The sequence below is a fragment of the Lissotriton vulgaris genome, chromosome 9 (genome assembly GCF_964263255.1).
Source record: "Lissotriton vulgaris chromosome 9, aLisVul1.2, whole genome shotgun sequence".
Classification (NCBI taxonomy): domain Eukaryota; kingdom Metazoa; phylum Chordata; class Amphibia; order Caudata; family Salamandridae; genus Lissotriton; species Lissotriton vulgaris.
The window spans coordinates 28,546,257-28,565,307 of NC_141697.1; the positions used below are offsets into that span (position 1 = coordinate 28,546,257).

General features: G+C 51.7%; 1 protein-coding gene across 4 annotated transcripts in view; it reads left to right on the forward strand.

Annotated features, from left to right (window-relative positions):
- Window positions 1-19,051, forward strand: part of HEATR5A (HEAT repeat containing 5A) — a 502,340-nt gene that overhangs the window by 375,583 nt on the left and 107,706 nt on the right. For all 4 annotated transcript variants that reach the window (XM_086936964.1, XM_086936962.1, XM_086936966.1 and 1 more), the window contains one exon: window positions 5,750-5,877. In XM_086936964.1, coding sequence (XP_086793090.1) covers window positions 5,750-5,877 — 128 coding nt within the window. The remainder of the gene's footprint in view (window positions 1-5,749; window positions 5,878-19,051) is intronic.

Genomic DNA, 19,051 nt, shown 5'->3' on the forward strand with positions numbered 1-19,051 from the left:
AGAACCCAAGCTGTGTCGTCCGATCTGCCCTTCCAAAAGAGGCGCACCTTCTGTGAGAGGCCCTGGGAGGGTTTGGGTCCAGGACTGCTGCTCCTACCATCCCCTTTTGTCACCCCCCCCTTTTTGTACCGCTCCTACCTAGGTAGCTGATCTTCCACACTATGTCAGGAGTCCCCAGCCCGCATACTTCACTGCCTGCATAATCACCTGTTTCCTCTACATCATGGCAGTGATTTGTGTATTTTTGTGCAAAGAGACCTGCATTGTGCGGTGGGAGTTCTCTTGAACCTAATCTCACTTGCTCTTTAGCATTGCTTGTTTAGAATACATTTACTTTACTACCAATTCTTTATTTGTTCTCCTCACACACCCCCACACACTCACACACACACACACACACACACACACACACACACACTCTCTCACACACACACACACACACACACACACACACACACACACACACACACACACTTACTCTCCTATCACACATATAACACACTCCTTTCACTTATACATACAGCACACACACACTCCGATCACTTACACAAAAACTCACCGTACACACACACACGCATACACTCCTATCATTTAGACATACAGCATTCACACAAAATAACGCACCGATTATGTTTTGGGAAACTGAAGGCAGTGCATTAAGCTGCAAGTGTGGCTTGGAAAAAAAGATGGCTGCTTGTTGTTTGGAGGTACTAGGCCTTGTGGGCGAGAAACTTTAGTAACACCAATACAGACTTTGCTAAAAATTTAATGCAACCCATTGAATTTGAATTTGAATTTAAAATATTTATATAGCGCATCATTCACCAGGCGGTTTCTTGGCGCTGTGGAAGCAACTTTAGCAGTAGGGACGAGAACTGGCAAAAAGAAAAAAGAAGGGGGGTCAGTTTACATTGCAGAAAGCCTGAGTGAATAGAAAGGTCTTGAGATCTTTTCTAAAAGTGGAATATTGTGTGGCCAGACGTAAGTGGTCGGGGAGGGAATTCCAGAAGGATGGTGCTAGGAATGAAAAATTGGTTCCACCCCATTTCTTACGTCTGTACCGGGGAACCTGAAGAAGAGCTTGAGTAGATGAGCGAAGCTCACGAGCAGGGGTATATTCTTTTAACAATGAAGAGATGAAGGCCGGGGCAGTGCCCTGGCGGGCCTGAAAGACCATGCAGCCTGTTTTAAAAAGGGATCGCTCCCTAACAGGTAGCCAGTGTAGTGCCTTCAATAGAGGGGTAGAGTGGTGGGAACGAGAGAGGCCATGCACCAGTCTGGCCGCCTGGTTTTGAACCAGCTGGAGCTTCCGCAGACTATACGCTGGGATGCCGTTGTAGAGGGCGTTGGCATAGTCCAGCCGGGAAACAACCAGAGCGGACATGATTAGCTTAAGTGCAGGAAGAGAGAAAAAACGAGAGACAGAGCGAATAGTTCGAAGAACAAGAAAGCAGGAAGAAACAACAGAACTGATTTGTGAGTGAAGGTTGAGCTGATGATTGAGTTTGATGCCCAGAGTCTTAACTGAGGGAGAGGGTGTGGGAAAGGATCCAAGAGAAGAAGGCCAAAGGAAGAATTCCAGGGACTGGAGGAACCACCCGTAAGGACCAATTCTGTTTTGTCAGGGTTCAACTTCAGATGGTTGTGGTTCATCCAGTCCCTGATAAATATCATAATAGACTGAAAATTGGAAATAGAGTGAGAGGAAGAGGACAGATTGAAGATGAGCTGGAGGTCGTCTGCATAATTGTAGACAGTGACCTCCAGTTGCTGAAGTGCGAAAATCAGAGGATAGATATAAAGATTGAACAAGAGAGGGGAATGCCAATAACTCAAACTTTAATGCTGCAAGACCTATTGCATTGCAAATGCTTGTTTCCTTATTGTCAAGAAAAACGGAGAATGGAGACCCATATTGGACTTGAGAGCGCTCAATCACAATCTCAAGGATCAATCCTTCCGTATGCTGACGCTTGCAGAAATCTTGCGCTTGCTCTCGGTCGGAGATTTCATGACAACCATCGACCTCCGAGACGCCTACTTCCATGTCCCTATACTCGCAGGTCATCGGAAGTTCCTGCGCTTCAAGGTGGGGCACCTTCATTTCCAGTTCAAGGTCCTTCCATTTGGCCTCCGGTCGGCCCCCGAGTCTTTACCAAGATATTGGCTCCGGTCATGGCCTTTCTTCGCCTCCAAGGTATCCAGATATTCCCATATCTCGACGACTGCCTCCTGAAATCGCAGTCCCACTCACAGCTGCTGTACCATACCTCCATTTGTCAGACAGTATTTCGTTCCTTGGGTCTGTCCATCAACCTGGAAAAATCTAAATTGCAGCCAACAACTTGCAAGGATTTCCTAGGGGCCATGCTGGACACAAAGGTGGCAAAGGCGTTTGTTTCCCTGGAACGTCAGCAAAGGATTCTACGGCTAGTCTTGCTTCTACTGATAAAGAGGTGCATTTCAGTCCGTCTGTTGAAGTCCTTTCTAGGGATGGCTTCTTCGTGCATCGCTCTTATCCCTCATTGCAGACTACGAGCACGACCTATTCAAGTGGGACTGGACGGACAGTGGCGTCAAGTCACCGGTTCCTTCAACGATCAGATCGCCATCACCATTCCCATGAAGAAAGCGCTCAGATGGTGGGCACAGCCACGTCATCTTGCAGCAGGGATGTCCTTCCTGTTCAACCCCCCAGATCTGACGCTAACTACGGACGCATCTCTGGAGGGTTGGGGAGCGCACCTCCAAGACCTGTCCATCAAGGGGAAATGGACTCAGCACCAGAAGGCCTGGCACATCAACAAATTGGAGCTCATGGCTATCTTTTTAGCCCTAAAATCGTTTCAACCCGTGCTGCAGGGAGAGTCTGTCCTCATACAGACAGACAACACAACCTGCATGCACTACATAAACAAGCAGGGCGGAACGAAGTCTCCAGTGTTATCCCGCCTAGTACAGGCGATTTGGGACTGGTCCATCAATCATCAAATCACAATCACGGCAGTTCATTTTCCGGGGTTATCCAACCTCCTGGCAGATTCCCTAAGCAGATCCTGACCGTCCACCCACGAGTGGGAACTGCATCAACCAACACTCGAGATGATCTTTCGTCACTGGGGTCACCCAGCACTGGACCTCTTCGCAACTCCAGGGAACCGCAAATGCCCTGCTTACGCAAGTTGGCATCCCCACAAAGGGTCGCAAGGCAATGCCCCTTTGATGAATTGGTCGAATCTCTTTGCTTACGCCTTTCCTCCAGTCCCTCTAGTGCCGAGAGTGCTTTGGAAAATGCGGAGAGAGCCCTGCCACATCCTTCTTATTGCTCCCAGGTGGCCACGGCAGGCGTGGTTCTCGGAGCTGCTCCTCCTGTCTCAATGCAAGCCCATCCTTCTTCATCCTCGGATGGATCTTCTTTCCATGGACAGGGGTCTGATCTACCATCCGGACCCCTCTTCTCTGAGCTTATCAGCCTGGAACCTGAGCACTGTGAATTTGCACATCTAACCATTCCTCAAGAGTGTCGTGACATCCTTGCTCAGGCCAGAGCTCCATCAACTATAAAAGCGTACAAGTTAAAATGGAAACGCTTCTGCCATTGGTGTGCTGACGCCGGGGTGCATCCCTTGCGTGCCACGCCCGCTGAGCTCCTCCCTTTCTTTTTTCAACTAGCTCAGTCTGGTTTGTCTCATGCTACTTTAAGAGTTTTTCTGACAGCAATTTCACGCTTCCGCCATGATGGCTCCATCTCCCTATGTTCCTCCAGGTTAATACGCCAATTTTTCAAGGGACTCTTTCGAACTTTTCCTCCAGTTCGGCGTCCCCCTCCCGAGTGGCGCCTCAACATTGTCTTAACACAGTTAATGAATGCACCATTTGAACCAATCCATAGAGCAGACCTCAAGTATATCACCTGGAAAGTTGCGCTCCTTCTTGCCTTGACGTCTTCTCGTCGAGTGAGTGACATGCATGCATTCACGATAAAACCACCTTTTCTTCAGTTTAAACCGGATTCTTTGCTATTACGCACTAACCCTTCTTTTCTTCCAAAAGTGCCTTCAGACTTCCATATTAATGAACCTGTTATCCTGAAGTCTTTCTTTGCTAACCCGCAGTCTCCTGCGCAACAACGCTTGCACTCCTTAGACATTAGACGGTGTTTGAAGTTCTACATCAGCAAAACAGCCCAGTTCCGAAAATCGGATCAGCTCTTCGTGGCCTATGGCCGCTTTCAGAAGGGACGACGAGTCACCAAACCTACAATAGCCCGTTGGGTGGCTTCGGCTATTGCTTTCTGCCATCAGAAAGCGGGAAAGCCTTTACAGACTGCAGTACGGGCCCAGTCCACCAGATCTATGGCGTCTTCTACTGCACTCTTTGCCGGTGTCCCATTGCATCAGATTTGCAGAGCAGCCACGTGGTCCAGCAGGCACACGTTCACGAAGCACTACTGTCTGGGTGCCATGGCTGAAGGGGATACCGCAGTAGGACAAGCTGTGCTCCGTAATCTTTTTCAATAAGGTGAGCCTCTGTTCTACCCTCCTCCTATTAGTTTCCATATGATTTATTCGATTTATTATGTATACATATGTATGTATATTTTCTATTGCATGTGTTCTTACACCTTATTGTTTGCCATCTTTGCTTATGCATTGTATTATGGAAACTTTGTGTTATAGTACGGACTGCTAACTATTCTATATTCAAGCATGTGAATCTATGAAAGACACCCCAATACTGGAGAAGAACAATTGTTACTTACCTGTAAACAGGTGGTTCTCCAGTATTGGTGTCTTTCATAGATTCACATGCGACCCTCCCTCCTCCCCTCAGAGGCTCTCTTCTCCTCATAGACTCTTTGGGTCACTCTGTGCTACGAAAATCTGAGGAGCTGAGATCTGAGGAGAAGGTTCTAGAGGGCTGCTGTCGCCTGATTGGCTGTAGTTTGGACCAACATAATGACAAGGTAGGCTGCATTGGGTCTTTTCTATTCCCATGCAGTCCTATGTAGAATTTTGGACAGGCACTCTATGCCTCTTCTTTACTTATTTCTGGGTTTTTTCTTCTAATTATATTTGGTATATATGTGTATATATATATATATATATTAGTATTTATTGCTATTTTATTTACCGTGGGACTCCCACTCCGACGACGGGGAATATTCAAGCATGTGAATCTATGAAAGACACCAATACTGGAGAACCACCTGTTTACAGGTAAGTAACAATTGTTCTTTAGCAGGTGGTAGGTAGCAGTTGGAAAAGCAGACAAAACATGCCAGTAAACAACTCCGTGTCCTGTCATTGCTATATCTTTCTACAAGTAGTTAAAACATTAAAACACAAAGAAGTTGACCAGAACCGTCTGTGGTCAAGATGCATCGCAGGTGCACTTAGAGCATTGCTCTGTATTATATTGGTACCTGGAGTAGACATAACACGTGTCAAATGTGTTGGACATCAGTGGTTGCGGCAGGCATGCTGTCGTTGTCATCTGTATCTCATTGGAGCCTGCTGTTTGTGCTCTGCCGGATGTTCATCCTCAGCAAGCCTGCTATCCTCCCATGTACTGTGTGATGATACTGGCACCAAGCATGCCATTTGTCCTTTTGTATAGTATAGGTCCCCCCAGCACAAACGCCACATGACTATGCCTTGTATTACATTGGTGCTTGCAGTAACCTTTGTATTGTTTTGTAATGTAGTGTGCGTTTTCATGAATTCATAGTGTTCATTGCTGTTTGCAGGCATCAGTGTGGAGTTCCTCTGCTCTCCCCGTTCAGATGCCCCCCGGGAGGATGTCACCGCCTGCCTGCGTGCCTTGCAAGTCCTTCTAGATATCCCCTGGCCAAGGGCCAGGATCGGCAGTGACCAGGTAAGAGGAATCAGGATTGTGTAGACCAGGAAATTTGATAGTTGCATATTCTGCGAGATTTGGACACCTTTTCTTTAGGAATAGCAATATGCGCTAAAAGTTGCAGAATGCTAGGTTTTGTCCACATAATACAGATGCTTGCCAGATGAGTAAATTGAGAATTAGTTTTCCATTTGTACAGTAAATAAGACCTATACGTTATGTAGACCCACGGGCTATGTACTTTTCAGTATGTACTTATCACACTGCAAGATTGGGCAAAATGCAAGCCTATATCAGTGTGATAAGTAAGTAAACATTACATACAATATTAATCTGAAAGAGACACGTTAGTGATAGATTCCTTACCTTAGAATATCCCCAGGAGTCAGACTGGATCTGGAATGTTTTGCTAGCAGTACCTCTGTGCGTCAGTAAGTGGCGTTGTGCGGCTCCGCATCCGTCGCTGGCATCGTAAGTGCTGAGATGACGTCACTGTAGGAAGGTACCTCCTGACTATGGTTGCCCCCAACTTTTTGCCCTGTGTTTTAGCTGGTTTTTGACATAGTCGACCTGGGGCCCTGCCAATCAGGACCCCAGGCCTACTGCTCTCTCTGTAAAATGGATTCCATGTACCTTAGGTACATTTCCAATTGGTACTGGGCCACCTTATCAGACCCTGTAACTCAGGGCATAGGTGTACACAGGGCCTACCAGGGGCTGAAGCATGTATTATGCCACCCCTGGCTGGCCTCCTAAATTTGACACAACTGGCTGCATGACAGCTGGGGCAAAGTCGTGTAATCACCCTTTGCTATAGATATAGTATACCTATATCTAACCCTAAAATGGACACACAGATTCCTATCAGTCACTCCTATGGCAGGCCTTGACAATCCTGAAGGCAGAGTGCTTGGAATCGTGTGAGATGGTGCTCTGGCATGAGCTGAGCCTGTCTGCAGCTTGCGGAACCAAGTCCTAATAGCTGTTCCATGATAACGCATACCATATACTCTTAAGTGCATTATAATCCTCGCGGTTAAATGCTATCTTTGGTATTGCTTTATCAAAACATGTCGAGTAAGGTGTCATACGAATTGGAATACTAACCCCTCGCCAATTCTGGCGACGGGGTTAGCATTCCACCCTTCTAGAGGGACACGACATGTATGTAACTGTGAACCCCGGTTAAAGTTAAACGAAGCCTCAGCTCCACAAAATGGATGCTGCCACCACAGACACGAGTCTGACCCCCTGCAGCTGGGAGTCCTTCCAGCGAGGGGAGCCTGGACAAAGGGTTTTCTGTCCGGGGCGGTGCTAGCACCATCCCAGACAGGGTTTTGTGTATCCTGGGTAGGCAGGGCTTTACAGGAAGGTGACTGCTGAGTGGCACCCCGGTGCTCACTACGCATAGCCCGGTCAGAACCAGTTCCAGGGGCACACCAGCCCCTGGCCTGGGGGAAGTCCGGCATGGGAGAGGGGTGTAACCACCCCCCTCCTAGTCCCACCCATAGGCAGGACCTAGTCACCGGGTCAGCCCCTTTTCTTAGTATAAAGATAGGAGCGGGCCCCCTGTTCAATTTAGATCATCTTTGGAATCAAGACACGACTTTCTGCGAAAGGACATCAAGATTTCTTCTTCAAGATTCTCCCTTGTGGCTAAGGAGTAGTCACCCTGCATCCGCAGGCACCATCAAGAACACTGCGGTCTGCTGCAAGTCCTTCCTCAGGAATCCGACGACACAGCTCGACGAGACCCGGCTTCCCTGGCACCTCTGACCTCTACTCACCTCTACAGCCAAGCTGAGAACCGTGAGTGCGACGAGACCTCGAGGGACCGACGATCGCCAAGACTGCACGACTTCTTCACAACAAGCCCGCCGAGTGTCCCTCTGGTGAGTGCTTTGGGGTCCGAGAAGCCCCGACCCTGAGCAGCTCCAGCACCGAAGATCAGCCCTCCAGCATCTCCACGATCTGCGTGGGGCCCTTCTGCTTTTTGCTGCTCACCGCATTGTTTGGCTACTAGCCCGCTGGCTTGTGGCCTTCTGAGCGACGCCCGACGACATCACTGCTGCTGGTCTGGTTGCTCCAGACTGGCCCTTGCTCCCTTCCAAGAGAGGAGCACCCCGGACCCTCCTGGTCCACTCCAGACGCCATTTTAGGTCCACCGCGTGGGCTTGAATTTGCCAAGGCTTTGTTGCCCAATCCTGGGTCCAGCGACGCCGACAGCTTCATCCATCGTGGGACAGCTCGCTCCTCCATCCTGGTCGCCGACAACGCCTCCTGGTTCGTGAGATCTGCAGAGCACAGCGTCACCCACTCACCTAGTCGAGGTGACTACCATCCGGTGCCCTCCTGGTGCCACCTGACTACTGGCTAGTAGTCACAAACTTGGTCCCCTCTGCTTTCAGGTGTCATCTATCTTCAAGATCCAGGCTTGGATCACTTCGAACTCTCTTCAACTGGTCGCCTGCCAGCATCTTCCTTCCAGGCTCCTGGTCCGTCTACGAGGATTCCCGACGTCTTTTGAGACATATGCAGCTGCAGCCCCTGGGCTAGGTAACTTCGGCATTTCGGTGCCCCAGCATAGCCTCACTATCCAAGGGTCAGAATCCACTTTCGTTTTCCTCCTACCAGGTCGGGTTCGCCCAAGAACAAAACTCTGTGAAATCTAGCTACCATAGACTTTGTCCCGCATCACGCGTGAGAGTGCACACTCTGCACCCGAGTCCCCTGGGTCTCCTAGAAGTAATCTAACGATTCTATAGTCAAGTCCTAGCGATTCCAAAGCCTATTAGTACTGTACTTACCTGCTAGTAATTTCGCATTCCACTTTCAGAGTATATGGTTTTCCGTGCCCCTCGGGCATTTGTATATACTGTGCTAACTTAAGTATTTTCGTAAGAGTTTTGTTTTGTGCTTAGTACCCTGTCCTCATAAAGAGTACAGGGCTGTTGTGATTCTTAATAAATATACTGTTTATTTTCATAACACTTGTGTGGTGTCCTTTCACTTGGTGTTCAAGGGGTATGTGTGTGGTATAACAGCTGGCTTAACACGCCCTCTCGAGTCTTTAGCCTTAGACTGCTCGTATCCACGCTACTAGGATAGCTGGTCTATAAGGTTGACTTACAACCAATCATCAATAAGGGTTGCTGGACTGATACATAGTGTTCACTAGAATAGTGAGCACTGCATATCAGGCCACCTTCTCACAGTCACAGAGACTACTTCGGCGCCACCCATGCGCGCTGACGTCGGTTCTTTCTTTTTCTGCGCCAGTAAGCGCAGATCCGGTTAGAGCACATAGCTTTTTGACTATCTTTTTTGGGACTTTTTGTCTCTTGTTAGTCTTCTCTGATGCATGTAGGGATGCCTGGTTTTAGGTCCTGTGGGGCCTGCCGTCGAAATATTTCGGTGGCGGACCCTCACGGCGTCTGTCTCTACTGCCTGGAGCGCGACCACGACTCCCGGTCCTGTCTGGACTGTCAGGCCATGGTCTGAAAGCCTTGAGGGAGCAGCGCCGGAAGTTGCTTGAAGTTCGGCATTTGTACCAGCGCCGTTCGCAGTCCAGGGGCCATTCTAGAGAACGCTTGCGGGCCACCATCACTGCTCCTCGGGCTCCAAGTCTTCACCCTCGGATTCGGGTAAGAGACAACACAAAAAGAAGTCGAAGAAGCGTTGTCGCTCTCCGACGTCCCCAGTCAGTGCCCGGATGCGGATAGGGGTTTCACCCCTGCCGCTCCTTCGGAGCCTAGGAGTCATGTGGCCTACCCGCCTTACCAGGGTCCGTCTTCGACTCCCGCGCACAGGTGCAAGAGTTTCTTGCTGCCATGGACCGCCTGTTTAGGGATCAGGCTCCCTCCGGTGCGCCTTTGGGCCCCACGGTCCTGTGTCAGGATCCTGCCGGACCGTTGACTCCACCTGCAGCCCCGGCACCGCCAGCGGCTCCGGCCTTGGCGCCACGAGGTCCCATGCTGCCGGCTCTGGCCCCAGTGGCCCCTTCAGCTCCGCCTGCGGTGCCGCAGTGGATGCCATTTGTTCCGCCTCGGTTCCCGGACGGTTTTGTCCCCGCCTGGGATCTGAATTGGGACACGGCGCCGGTTTGACCCCGGCGCCGTTTTCGACGCTGTTTGTTCCTTTCCTGGTCCCTGCCCCGCCGCCGCGGTCTGCGCCGCACACGGTGGAGGTGGAGGACGACTGGGAGGGGTCAGAGGACCGTCTTGCTCGTCAGTATGACTGAGCAGGATTGGGCAGATGACTTGGAGGAGGCTGGCGGCCTCGACGCCTCCTCTGATCCGGGGTTCGCCTCTCCCCCGTCCACTATGGAGGAAGGTGCCTCGTACACTCTGGGGCTCCGTCGGGCACTTAACCTTGATCTCCCTATGGTGGCCCTAAAGACTAATTTCCTCACTGAGGTGCTCCAGTCGGCGTCCACTTAATAGGAGCCACTGCTGCCCTTTAATGACGCCCTCACTGACATCTTGTTGGGCACTTAGGCCCCTATGGATAAGAACTTCGCCAGGCGTCATCGCCGGGTGACCCTGCCTTTCTGACCACTCATCCGTCGCCCGAGGGTCTGGTCATTCAAGCTTCGACATCCCAGAGTGCCTTTCCCACGGCTCCGCCGGATAAGGACTCTAAAAGGCTGGAGCAGTTCGGCAAGCGGTTGTTCAACTCTGCCAGCTTGGGGCTGCGTTCGGTAAACAAAGCATGTCTGTAGGCCGCTATTCCCACGCAGTGTGGGATACCATTGCTCAGGTGTTGCCCGGAAGTGGTCCAGGCTGTGCTGTCCAGGCTGTGGCAGAGGGTAAGGATGCAACTAAATTCACCATTCGTTGTGGCTTAGACACCGCGGACTCCCTCGGTAGGGCAATTTCAACGACTGTGGCGCTTCGTCGCCACACCTGGTTGGGATTTACCGGGATCTCTCCGGACGTCCAGAGCTCGCTCATGGACATGCCCTTTGACGGCACTCGTCTGTTTCGTGATCAAGCCGACAGTGCGCTGGAGCGTTTTAAGGACTCTCTGGCTACGGCCAAGTCCTTGGGCCCTTCTGCCACGCGCCCGGCCATGTCTCCTTTTCATTCCTTTCGTTGCCATGGGAAGGGCGCCCCTGCCTGCTTATTCAGTCAAAAGCCTGCGCAGAACCAGACTCCGCGTGGGCGTGAAGGCCGCCGTGGTGGTTCGAGGGGCCGGCGTCCACCTCCGTACTTGCGACATCTGCCTCAAAGCCTTCCTGGTCTGAGCTTTGGGCCTCACCCTACGCCAGTGGGCGGTAGGATTTGACTTCACCTTCCCCACTGGCATTCTGTCACCTTCGACAAGTGGGTGCTGCAACTCGTACACAGGGGTTACTCCCTCCCTTTCGAGTCTACCCCCCCCAGCCATGCCACCTCAGTTCCACCGCATGTCGGGGGATCACTTTGCGCTTCTCCAACAGGAAGTTGTGGCCCTCTTGGCCAAGGGGGCCATCAAGCTCGTTCCTGGGCCAGAAGTAGGGCGTGGTTGTTGTTCCCACTACTTCCTGGTCCCCAAGAAGGACAAAGGGGGCTTGCGCCCCATCTTGGACCTCAGGAACGTCAATCGCTTCCTCCGGAAGGAGAAGTTCATGATGTTGACTCTGGCTCAGGTCTTGGCTGCCCTCGACCCTGGAGACGGGATGGTAGCGTTGGACTTTCAGGACGCATATTTTCACATCCCCGTCCTGCCGGCCCACCGGCGTTACCTGCGGTTCAAGGTAGGCTGGGAGCATTTTCAGTTTGACGTGCTCCCCTTCGGCCTTAACATCAACCCTCGGGTGTTCACGAAAGTGATGGGGGTGGTCGCAGCTCACCTGCGCAGGTCAGGGGTGTGAGAAGTTGGCCTGATATATGATGCTCACTAGTTCTAGTGATCACCTTGTATCAGTCCAAATAACCCTTATGGTGATTGGTTGTAAGTCAACCTTACAGACCAGCTATCCTAATGGTAGCATGGACAAAGCAGTCTTAGGCTAAACTCTTTTGGCATGTGAAGCCAGCTGTTTTACCACCAATAACCCCTTGAATACCAGATGAAAGGACACCACACAGGTTGTTATGAAAATAAACAATATATTTATTACTAACAAGCACCTCTGAACTCTTTATGCGATCAGAGGGCTAAGCACATAACAATACTCTTCAGAAAAATACAGTTCGAGGCATGTGGGCTGCTGAATTCATATCTGTGCATAGATCGCCGCCTAGTGTTGGGTCCGGATGATTGCACATTGTTGTCCTGGAAGAGTATTCGAAGTATCACGAGATAGGTGGCTCCTCCCCTGGACTACAGTGCGCATGGGCATCGACTCCATCCCCAGATTGTTTTTTTCCGCCATTGGGTTCGGATGTGTTTGGTTCCCTCTGTCGGAATCGATAGTTGTTAACTTTACTTTGCTTAAGACCAAAAGGTCTTTAGGACTTGCGTCGGTATTGTCTCTCGTTCGGGTTCGTAATTTCCTCGGCTCCGAACCAACAATGTCCTTCCGCGTGCTTTCGGCGCGGACGGGCCTACTTGACGCTCCAACCTCTTCCATCATGGAACGAAGTCCATTTAAACGGTGCCCGGTGTGTGCCTCGAAGTACCCGCATATCGATGTACACCCGGTGTGCAACAAGTGCTTGTCGCCGGACCACGACGAGGCCAAATGTATGGCCTGTTCCAAGTTCCGATCCAAGAAAACACTCAAGCTCCGCCGAGCTGCGCGCCTGGAGGCCCAGCGTTCTGCACCACCTCCTACGGACATCTTCGATGCTGGGGATGTCGGGGACGATGCTATCCAGGAGATCACGGAATCTAATCCAGCGTCGGAATTCGAGGACGACTACGACGCGGAGGAAGAGGATTTCGATGAAGTCGTCGAGGAGGTAGGGGACGACGACGGGGCCCTTGCCACCGTAGAGGATAGCTCGGACGAGGAGCTTCCTCAGACTGACTCCGGGGCCATCCCCCATTATGAGGCCCAGGTCGAGGGATCGCCTTCGGGCCTTACCCAAAACCTTGATGGCCGTCCCACGGCTCCGCCTTCCGGCCCGGCCACGGACATTGATACAGCGCCACTCCCGGTACAGCCAAAACCGAAAGTGAAACCCACGGTCTCGACGCCAGACGTATCGAAACCAAAAGCGCGGATTCCGCTGGTCGGGTCGAAGACTTCGGAGGCCTCGGCGCCAAAGAAATCTAAAATGGCCATCGAGCTCAAGAGCCACGCCAAAATGGCCGACCCGAAGGCTACTGCATCGAAGCCAAAGGTTAAGGGGACCGACGCAGCTGCATCGGCACCGAAGACGGTCGACGCAAGTAAGGGTCGACTCGATCACAAGAAGCAGGTCGACGACCATAAGAAGTCCACTCTCGACCCGAAGAAGCGGCAGGACGACCCCAAGTCCCTCACTGCCTCGCTTCCACTCGACAAAGCCAAGGGGGCAACGGCATCGACTCCGAAGAGCGCATCGTCGATTGCCACCCCGAAACCAGCTGCAAAAGACTCTCTCGAGCCGGTGCGTCCCTCCGCCTCGTTCACTAAAAAGGTTACGGAGTCCCTTCAACGTATTAGGGAGGGGGCCGCAGCAGTCAAACCAAAGGACCCTGTGCCGCCCAAGCCCCTAAAGAAACCGGCGAAGGCGCCGACGCCGATACTTTTCACCTTGCCGCCAAAGACTGCGCCGAAGGCTTTCGCAGCAAAATCAGGAACCGGAGTGCCCGTGAAGGTGTCTTCGACGCCGAAACCGTCGTTGGTGGTCCCAGGCCCACGGCAACGACAACTGACCGAAGAGGAGCGTCAAGAAGTTTTCATCGATGCCGACACAGGCAGGCTCTCCCTCCTCAAAAGGAAGATCACCCCTGAACCACAATTGGAGCCTTCCAAGATTCCACTCAAAAGAAAGATGGACTCTGCTGGTGCCTCTTCCTTTATAGAGCCCGTTTCACCACAAGCACAGGAACTTTCACCCACTCATTCCCATGTCGAGGCAGGTGACGGCGACGACGAGGATGAGTATACCTATCCCGTCTACACTGACTCAGAGGATGTGACTGAACCATTGTCCGCAGGTGGCGATCCTGGGGTCCCGCATTCGGGGCAGGAGCCTCAGCTTTTCTCAGCCAAAACTTCCCCAACAGAGGACTCTGCGGTTTTCAATGCACTCATCGAGAGGGCAGCAGCCAATCACGACGTCGAGCTCCATGCTGACCCAGTGGACGTCGACTTCCTCTTTGACACCTTTTCAGTCTCTGAAAAGACTGTAAAAACTCTGCCAATGCTCAAAGGGGTGTTGAAACATGCGGCTGAGGTGTTCAAGGAGCCCACCCGGGCAAGGGTCATCAACCCACGAATCGACAAGAAGTACAAGGCAGCGCCCACTGATCCTACTTATATTAAAGGACAGTTGCCTCTGGATTCTCTGGTTGTCTCCAATGCACGCAAAAGAGCCAACTCGCAGACTACGGGTGATGCTCCTCCCCCAGACAAGGAATCAAAGGTCTTTGAGGCTTCTGGAAAGAGGGTGGCGGTGCAGGCAGTCAACATATGGTGCATATCCAACACACAGGCGCTACTAGCGCGTTATGACAGGGCACACTATGATACTCTAGAGACCCTTTTACAGCACTTACCCGATCAATATAAGGAAGCGGCCGAGATGTTGATACTAGAGGGGAAGCTTATCACCAATGCTTCCATTAAGTGTGCTCTAGACGTGGCTGACACCGCCTTGCGAGCAATTAACACTAGCGTTATGCTTCGTAGACATGCATGGCTGAGGATATCTGGGTTCAAGCCGGACATTCAAACTACCATCTTGAACCAGACGGTCAACCCAGACCACCTGTTTGGCCCCGAGGTTGATACCACCCTCGAGAAGATGAAAAAGGACACCGACACTGCAAAGTCTATGGGTGCCTTGCAATCCCAGCAGTTGCGAGGTGGGTCCTCTCGTCGCTCCAATACTAGAAGCACCTCAAGGGGTCAACTTGCACAGTCAACGCAATTCTACAAAAGCAACACCCAAACTTCTTATACCAACAAAGGTCGGGGTGGATACCGTGGCAACAACGTCAAAGGCAGAGGACATGGGAACAGCTCCAGGTCCTCCACCACTAACAAACAGTGACGCCTTGTCACTGCCCCCCGACCACGCAACACCGGTCGGGGGGAGACTCCAGCAGTTCCTGCCCATGTGGAAGTCCATCACCACGGACAGGTGGGTCAGAACACTTATCCAATACGGTTATTGTCTGGAGCTCACATCCACTCCACCCAACATACCCCCAAAAAGCCGTCCTATGTCCGGCGAGCACTTGCACTTATTGCAGCAAGAAGTCAACGTCATGCTGCAAAAAGGGGCAATAGAGCTCGTGCCCTTGCAGGAAAGAGGAGCGGGAGTTTACTCCCTGTACTTTCTGATTCCAAAGAAGGACGGATCCCTCAGGCCCATCCTAGACCTCAGGCCACTCAATTTTTACATCCTATCGGAGCATTTCCATATGCTCACGCTGCAGCAGGTGCTTCCACTGCTCCAACAGGGGGACTACCTAGCAACTCTGGATCTGAAGGATGCGTACTTCCACATTCCACTACATCCTTCACACCGAAAATACCTCCGGTTCACCATACAAAACCAACACTACCAGTTCAAGGTTTTGCCTTTTGGGGTCTCCACGGCACCCAGGGTTTTCAAAAAGTGCCTAGCGACGGTGGCGGCGCATCTCAGACGTCAGAACATTCACGTCTACCCCTATCTGGACGACTGGCTCATTCAAGCGAAGTCGGCCCAGCAGTGCGCCGACCACGTGTCCCAAACAATTCAGCTTCTGCACAATCTGGGGTTCTCACTGAATTACCCAAAGTCCCATCTCCAGCCCGCTCACATACAACAGTATCTGGGTGCGACCATAAACACTCTGGCGGCTACAGCACAGCCGAATTCAGTGAGAATCGACAGCATTCAATCGCTGATCCAAAAATTCAGACCTCAACACTCGCTTCCAGCAAGAGTGTTCATGCAGTTGATAGGCATAATGGCCTCCTGCATCTCCATTGTCCCGCACGCGAGACTACATATGCGTCCGCTTCAGGAGTGCTTAGCACGTCAGTGGACGCAGGCTCACAACCAGTTGAAAGACCTAGTGTTGGTGAGCGGTCGGGCATACAACTCTCTGCATTGGTGGAATCTGTAGGAAGGTACATCCTGACTATGGTTGCCCCCAACTTTTTGCCCTGTGTTTTAGCTGGTTTTGGACATAGTCGACCTGGGACCCTGCCAATCAGGACCCCAGGCCTACTGCTCTCTCTTTAAAATGGATTCCATGTACCCTAGGTACATTTCCAATTGGTACTGGGCCACCTTATCAGACCCTGTAACTCAGGGCATAGGTGCACCCCTGGCTGGCCTCCTAAATTTGACACAACTGGCTGCATGACAGCTGGGGCAAAGTCGTGTAATCACCTTTTGCTGTAGGTGTAGTATACCTATACCTAACCCTAAAATGGACACACAGATTCCGATCAGTCACTCCTATGGCAGGCCTTGACAATCCTGAAGGCAGAGTGCTTGGAATCGTGTGAGATGGTGCTCTGGCATGAGCTGAGCCTGTCTGCAGCTTGCGGAACCAAGTCCTAATAGCTGTTCCATGATATCGCATACCATATACTCTTAAGTGCATTATAATCCTTGCGGTTAAATGCTAACTTTGGTATTGCTTTATCAAAACATGTCGAGTAAGGTGTCATACGAATTGGAATACTAACCCCTCGCCAATTCTGGCGACGGGGTTAGCATTCCACCCTTCTAGAGGGACACGACATGTCCGTAACTGTGAACCCCGGTTAAAGTTAACTGAAGCCTCAGCTCCACAAAATGGATGCTGCCACCACAGACACGAGTCTGACCCCCTGCAGCTGGGAGTCCTTCCAGCGAGGGGAGCCTGGACAAAGGGTTTCCTGTCAGGGGCGGTGCTAGCACCGTCCCAGACATGGTTTTGTGTATCCTGGGTAGGCAGGGCTTTACAGGAAGGTGACTGCTGAGTGGCACCCCGGTGCTCACTACGCATAGGCCGGTCTGAACCAGTTCCAGGGGCACACCAGCCCCTGGCCTGGGGAAGTCCGGCATGGCTGAGGGGTGTAACCACCCCCCACCTAGTCCCACCCATAGGCAGGACCTGGTCACCGGGTCAGCCCCCTTTTTTAGTATAAAGATGGGAGCGGGCCCCCTGTTCAAATTAGATCATCTTTGAAATCAAGACACGACTTTCTGCGAAAGGACTTCACGATTTCTTCATCAAGATTCTCCCTTGTGGCTAAGGAGTAGTCACCCTGCATCCGCAGGCACCATCCTAAAGAACACTGCGGTCTGCTGCAAGTCCTTCATCACGAATCCGACGACCCAGCTCAACGAGACCCGGCTTCCCTGGCACCTCTGACCTCTACTCACCTCTACAGCCAAGCTGAGAACCGTGAGTGCGACGAGACCTCGAGGGACCGACGATCGCCAAGACTGCACGACATCTTTACTGCAAGCCCACCGTGTCCTCCACGGGTGAGTGCTTTGGGGTCCGAGAAGCCCCGACCCTGCACAGCTCCAGCATCCAAGATCAGCCTCCCTGCATCTCCACGATCTGCGTGGGGCCCTTCTGCTGTTTGCTGTGCACCGCGTTGTTTGGCTACTAGCCGGCTGGCTTGTGGCCTTCTGAACGACGCCCGATGACATCACTGCTGCTGGTCTGGTTGCTCCAGACTGGCCCTTGCTTCCTTCTTTAAGAGAGGCGCCCCGGACCCTCCTGGTCCACTCCAGACGCCATTTTAGGTCCACCGCGTGGGCTTGAATTTGCCAAGGCTTTGTTGCCCAATCCTGGGTCCAGCGACGCCGACAGCTTCTATCTTCGTGAGACAGCTCGATCCTCCTTCCTGGTCGCCGACAACGCCTCCTGGTCCGTGAGATCTCCGAGCCCAGCGTCACCCACACGCCTTGTCGAGGTGGCTACCATCCGGTGCCCTCCTGGTGCCCACTGACTACTGGCTAGTAGTCTCGAACTTGGTCCCCTCTGCTTTCAGGTGTCATCTTCCATCGATCCAGGCTTGGATCCACCGAACTTTCTTCACTGGTCGCCTGCCAGCAACTTCTTTCTTCCAGGCTCCTGGTCCGTCAACGAGGATTCCCGACGTCTTTTGAGTCCTACGCAGCTGCAGCCCCTGGGCTAGGTAACTTCGGCATTTCGGTGCCCCAGCATAGCCTCACTATCCAAGGGTCAGAATCTACTTTCGTTTTCTCCCTACCAGGTCGGGTTCGCCCGAGAACACTAACTTTGCAATTCCTAGCTACCATAGACTTTGTCCCGCATCTCGCGTGAGAGTGCACACACTGCACCCGAGTCCCCTGGGTCTCCTAGAAGTAATCTAACGATTCTATAGTCAAGTCCTAGCGATTCCAAAGGCTATTAGTACTGTACTTACCTGCTAGTAATTTCGCATTCCACTTTTCAAGTATATGGTTTTCCGTGCCCCTCGGGCATTTGTATATACTGTGCTAACTTAAGTATTTTTGTAAGAGTTTTGGTTTGTGCTTAGTACCCTGTCCTCATAAAGAGTACAGGGCTGTTGTGATCTTTAATAAATAACTGTTTATTTTCATAACACTTGTGTGGTGTCCTTTCACTTGGTGTTCAAGGGGTATATGTGGTATAACAGCTGGCTTAACACGCCCTCTCGAGTCTTTAGCCTTAGACTGCTCGTATCCACGCTACTAGGATAGCTGGTCTATAAGGTTGACTTTCAACCAATCATCCATAAGGGTTGCTGGACTAATACATAGTGTTCACTAGAATAGTGAGCACTGCATATCAGGCCACCTTCTCACAGAATCCACAAAACCTTTGCAAGGGCCGACCGTTTCAAGAGCCTGTGCCACAGATTATCCTGACAACGGACCCTTCTCTCCAGGGATGGGGGAGCGCATGTACTCCAATACACTGTGCAAGGACTATGGACGCAGCAACAGAAGAAGATGCACATCAATGTTCTAGAACTGATGGCGATCTTCATGGCACTAAAAGCCTTCAAAGTACATCTGTGCAACAAGGTCGTGTTGATTCGGACGGACAACATGACGGCGATGTACTACATTCAGAAGCAGGGAGGCACACACTCTCCGCAGCTGTCTCATCTGGCTCAGAGCAT